Source organism: Microtus ochrogaster, unplaced genomic scaffold (assembly GCF_000317375.1).
Source record: "Microtus ochrogaster isolate Prairie Vole_2 unplaced genomic scaffold, MicOch1.0 UNK11, whole genome shotgun sequence".
In the NCBI taxonomy this organism is placed as follows: Eukaryota; Metazoa; Chordata; class Mammalia; order Rodentia; family Cricetidae; genus Microtus; species Microtus ochrogaster.
The window spans coordinates 3,871,383-3,877,625 of NW_004949109.1; the positions used below are offsets into that span (position 1 = coordinate 3,871,383).

General features: G+C 33.5%; 1 protein-coding gene across 1 annotated transcript in view; it reads left to right on the forward strand.

Annotated features, from left to right (window-relative positions):
• Nucleotides 1-6,243, forward strand: part of Cenpk (centromere protein K) — a 21,076-nt gene that overhangs the window by 13,811 nt on the left and 1,022 nt on the right. Inside the window, exon 9 of the mRNA XM_005366583.2 lies at nt 3,387-3,440. Within this exon, the coding sequence (XP_005366640.1) occupies nt 3,387-3,440 (54 nt within the window). The remainder of the gene's footprint in view (nt 1-3,386; nt 3,441-6,243) is intronic.

A 6,243-nucleotide genomic window follows, 5' to 3' on the forward strand; every position in this document is an offset into this window, starting at 1 on the left:
AGAGCTGTCGAGTCTGAGCTCACTTCCTCTTCCTCCCAGCATTCTGTTCTGTTTACTCCTCCCACCTATGTTTTAACCTATGAGGGCCAGCCAAGCAGTTTCTTTATTTTTTTAACCAATGACCTTCCTCCATCATGTGCAGATAGTGTGCGCATGCATGTGTTGCACATCCTGTGTTTGGAGATCAGAGAACAACATAAAGGAAATCTCTTTACTTCTACTGCATCTGTTTACCTCTGTCCCTTTCTGCTTCTATTTATCTTGCCAGCATTGATACTTTATTAGTGGGCTGCCATAACCAAACACCTTGGCATAAAAATGGAATTTATTTTTCATTAGAAAGTACAAGATCAAAGTCCTGTCAGGGTTACTTCCTGATTAGCTCTATTCCTGGCTTGGAGCTGGCACCTTCTCATTCTGTTCACATTGATTTCTGGCCTGCATACAGGGAGAAAAGAATTTTTCAAGTTTTCTTATTGTCTTGCCGGTACAGAGCACACCAGACACACACACACACACACACACACACACACACACACACACAAATCTCTTATTTTGGTTTTGGCCCCTGCCCTGCTGACCTCATTTAACACTTGATTACTTATTATGGTCTTGTTTCCATATACAATTGCATTTGAGTGTCAACACATACTTTTGAGATACAAAATTCCACTTTTTACAATGAACATTACAACTTAATTGTGAATTAAAAAAAGGCTAAAAACGCAAGTCTCTTCTTATCATTAACATGTTACTGAGTCACTAACATGGTTCTTACTAAAATGAACTCATTGTTTTTTGTTTTTTGTTTTTTTTTTTTAATTTTATTTTTTTCGTTTTTCGAGACAGGGTTTCTCTGTGGCTTTGGAGCCTGTCCTGGAACTAGCTCTGTAGACCAGGCTGGTCTTGAACTCACAAAGATTCGCCTGCCTCTGCCTCCCGAGTGCTGGGATTAAAAAATGAACTCATTGTTGTAAACACAATTTGTATAGAAACAGATTGATGGCTGATTGGAGCAGTGGGATTTTATACTTGTTACTATATCATGAATGATAAATGTGATTTTAAGTAACTTTCATAGAAGAAAAATGAAGGTAAAATGTTGAGCTCAGATAAACATTTCTTTGCTTCAAATGATTTGAGCACTAGAGACCTTTAATAGAAAAAAACAAATTATGAAAAATATGAAATGTTCTAAGTTTGTATGACTTCATGTTTCAATTTTAAGTAGTATGAATTTACTGATATGGAAATGAGAAAATTAGCAATTTTCTATTTATACCCCCATTCTAATTTTTTGCTTTCAGTATTTATATTGTATTAAAAAAAACTATAGTTTTGCCAGGCAGTGGTGGTGCACCTTTAATTCCAGTACTCAGGAGGCAGAGGCAAGAGGATCTTTGTGTGTTCAAGGTCAGCCTGGTCTACAAAGTGAGGTCCAGGACAGGCTCTAAAGTTACAGAGGAATCCTGTCTTGGAAAACTAAAACAAAAACAAAACAAATACCCCCCAAAACCAAAACTTTAGATTAGTATGTGTATTTACCTTTTATTCTTTTATATTTGATTCATTATTTATGTTTTTTCTACCAGCTCTTAAATTTCAGCCAATAATATTTTTATTTATTTATTTATTTATTTTTGTTTACAGTGTTCTGTCTGCATGTATGCCTGCAGGCCAAAAGAGGGCACCAGATTTTATTACAGATGGTTGTGAGCCACCATGTGGTTGCTGGGACTTGAACTCAGGACCTCTGGAAGAACAATCAGTGTTCTTAACCTCTGAGCTATCTCTCCAGCCCCCAGCCAATAATATTTTTAAATCTTTTTGGTTTTCTTTTTTATTTATTAGTTTTATGCATCTAGGTGTTTTGACTCAAATATATTTGTATTCCACATGTGTGAGTTATAAATGGTTGTGAGCCACCATGTCAGTGCTAGGAATTGAACCTAAGTTTTTTGGAAGAACAGACAGTGCTCTTAACCACTAAGCTATCTTTCCAGCTTCTTAATCCAATAATTTTTTAACCAAATGATTTGTTAAGAAGAATTTCTATGACTTCACCAAAACTATTTAAATTTAATCTGTTTTACTTTTAGCTAGTTAGTTCTGTAACTATGCTTTCTCCACCAATAACGGTATTTTAACTCCTCGTTTTTACTTAGCTAGGTATTAGATTTTGAGATCCAGCTTCATTCAGTTATCTTTCTTCAAGAATAATTGTGTTTTGCGCTCTCTCTTTCTCTCTCTCTCTCTCTCTCTCTCTCTCTCTCTCTCTCACACACACACACACACACACACACACACACACACACATTTTTTCTCTCTCTCTTTCTCCCTTGACAGAGTTTTACTATGTAGCCTAACCTAAACTCACAATTTAGCCCAGGCTCACCTCAAACTCATAAAGTTCTGACTGCGTCTTCCTCCTATATTGGGATTAGAGGCATGTGCCACCACCATGCCTGGCCCAGTACTTTGCATTTTAGGTTATATAATGCTCAGAAGTTAACAGTATTAAATAGATGTCCAGAAATTTAATGAATAGCATTCTAGCATCTTCAGTTATCAAAGCAAGTTTTTTTTTTTTTTTTTAATTCTTGATGGTTAAATCACACTTGGATCATTTGGGAGACTGGAATCTGTCTGTCTGTCTGTCTGTCTATTTTTCCAAGACAGGGTTTCTCTGTTGCTTTGGAGCCCATTCTAGAACTTGTCCTGTACATCAGGCTGACCCTGAAGTCACAGAGATCTGCCTGCCTCTGCCTCCTGAGTGCTAGGGTTAAAGGCGTGTGCTACCACCACCAGGCAACACTGGAATTTTTAACCTTAATTATAATAATGAAGGCTCTCAAATCTATGTCATGAAACAGAGTTGAAGGGACTAATGAGGATTAATAGGAGATACACTTGAGTATTAAATGACTGTCTTCCAATTGTTTGATGAGTTATTTCATGTTATTCGAAGAGAAAAAATTTGGTGAATTGAGTTAATATTAATATTAGGAAATGTCAGTCTATGCGGAGGTTACAAGGAAGGTTCCCTTAGAAGCCTCCCTGAAATGTAATAGAATACAATCTGCTTGGAGAATTTTTGTCTGTTTCAAACATACTACTTTGTATTTTTATGTACAATATGTATAATATAATATATTGTCTGTTTATAGGTTGTTTGAATTGTATTTTATAATAATTTCAGGATTTTTTTACTATCATAGAAGATTTTCCCTCACATTTTAAAGATTCTAACTTGTATTATAAAGTTGTTTACTTTCAGAATTTGACTTTAGTTACCTTCTATAATTACAAGTAAGAAATTGTTTTTAAGTCTTGTAATATATAGTTTGATTTCTGCCAGTGTTAATTATTATTTACATTTCTCAAAGAAATGCATGCAAACATCAAATGCACAACTGATAACACTGCATGAAATAATAGAGGTAAGTGTAGTTTTAAATTTTTTAATTTGAGCTATCTTTTTTGTGAACAATTATACTTATGACAGAAAAAATGCTACTTTGATTTTCTATTAAGAATATTTGATTCTCTAATAAGATCTCTTATTTAGTCATTTAGTATTTGCACCTTGTGCTGTTATGCTGATAAAATTTAGTTTACAACTAAGTCTTGTACCTAAAATATATAAATGAATATAAAATTTTTCCTGATATAAAAGCTTCATTTATTACAGTAGAAAGACTAATTCTAACCTTTTTAGTTTTACCTTTATTTTGGGTTAAGATATCTTTGGCATTATAAAATGTATTTGAATTTTGGATAGGTTATTAAATATATGAATTATTTTAGAAAACTCTAGGCAGAGAAGTTTATGAAAAGCAATTCATAAAAAGTAGTGTACTTTATAATTTTTAAATGTTTTTTGCTTTATTTAGAACATTTTTTATACACTGTATTCTGATTAGATTTCCACTCCCACCAATCCTCCCAGCTCCTCCTCACCTTCCCTCCTGTCTGAATCTAAACCCATTTTGTGAGAAAACAAATAGGCATCTAAGGAGTAATAATAAAATAAAATAAGATAAAACAAAACAAACATTGGATAGGACAATATAAACAGAAGAAAAAAAGCTAGAGAAAAAGCACAGGAAACACATACAGATACAGAGACATGGACGTTCATACACTAAGTAATTCTGTAAAATAAACAAAAACCCAGAAGCCTACACACACACACACACACACACACACACACACACACACACACACACGTATATGTATATGTATATATATGCGCATATACACACTCATATATGCTAAAGACTTATAAGGTTTTTCAAAGCCCTCCCACAATATTATGAGACAACCTCCAACGATGCCATTGAATTTGTTTTTTGGTTTTCGTTTTTTTTGTTTTGTTTTGTTTTGTTTTGTTTTGTTTTGTTTTGTTTTTCTATCTACTTCTGTGTATGATTAAGAGTGGTTTGTTTCCCCAGTACGATTCTCTTGGAGAAAACTAATTTTTTCTTTGCAAGTGGTTATCAATTGGAGATAGCTTCTAGATTAGTGATGGGGCATATGTTCCCTTCTCTCAGCTATAGGACTAGTAAATTGAGAAGAGTGTTTTCAGAAAGCATGTTTCATTCTGACTCAATGTGTTGGGTACAGAATCTCAGGTTTGCTGCCTAAGAATATTTCCTATTAAATATTTTTGCTATGAAACACGAGATAGAAATATTTCTTTGATTTATAATCAGAATCTGTTTAGATATTCCTGATTTTACTAGTTTAAGCTGAAACTGTAACTTTTCTTGGTTTTATTATCTTTTTTAAAATAAAAAATGTCACGTTAGGCCAATGAGATCATTTAGCGGTTAAATGTGCTTGCTGCAAAGCCCAGTGGGGTAAATTAATCCCTCGGACCTATGTAGTGTATGGAGAGAGCCAATTCCTGCAAGGTGTCCTCCAACTTGTCAGTGCATACACATACACAAAGATGAATATACAAATATGTGTACACATAGACAGAGGAGATATGCATGTGCACACAAAGTAGCAAATGCAATAAAAATTTTAAATTATACTTTATGAAAAATATTGAAAACTTTATCTGAAACACATGGTTATAAATTTTAATGGTATGCCATGGGATAAAACTTAGAATACCAAATATCTCTCTGAAGTTCATATTATGAGTGACAAAAATAAGTAATATGTAAGCTATAATTTAGTGAAAAATTAACATACTCATTTCAAATGTGTTTTCAGCATATTTCTGCTGTCTTTTATTAGAATTTTAATTAATGTAATCTAATCAATCTAGAAATGTGAAATAAGATCACTTTGTTTGGTTTCTGTGGTATTGGGATGGAATGCAAGTTCTTGCCATAGACAAGTGCTTTCCAACTCAGTTATATATCTAGCTCATAAACTTTTCAATTGGAGTAAAATAAACAGCTACTCTAAAATATGAAAGTATTTCTTTATCATGATACTTAAAAGAAAGGGGATTCTGGCTGGGCTGTGGTGGCGCACGCCTTTAATCCCAGCACTCGGGAGGCAGAGGCAGGCGGATCTCTGTGAGTTCGAGACCAGCCTGGTCTACAGAGCTAGTTCCAGGATAGGCTCCAAAGCTACAGAGAAACCCTGTCTCGAAAAACCAAAAAAAAAAGGGGGGGGGAGGGGATTCTGACCTTTTCATTTCCCAGGCTGAAGGTCTTAAAATAAGAAAACTAGTGGTAGTCGATATTTTTATTTTATAAATTTAAATATTAATATTATGAGCATAATTGAGATTAGAGCTTGGAAGACCAATTTTAATCACTTTTGTAAAGCCTTATATTTGTATGAATTATGCTTTTTTCATGTTCTTTAAAATAATGCCTTTAATTAAAATTTACCTGGCAGTTAATGATTTGTCATGAATTGTGTGTGCCTAAGGAATCTATAATTCCTCTTAGTTCTAAATTCTAGTTTCATAAATTGTTAAAACACTGGGAGGTATATGAAGAGGCAGAATAATAAAGGACATTTGTGGTTTCTCCCTGCTCTGCTTTCACACCATTCATACTTACACACATATGCACACATACACTCCAGTTTAAGTCCTGATTCAGTGTAAGGGAAACAGGATTTTTGCATGTCTTAAGTTTCACTTATTTCACTTAACATGATATTCTCTATTTCCACCTCCCGAAAAATAACAATTTTATTTATTATAGATGAATAAAATTACGTGATATATATATATATATACGTGATAATTATATATATATATAATTATAT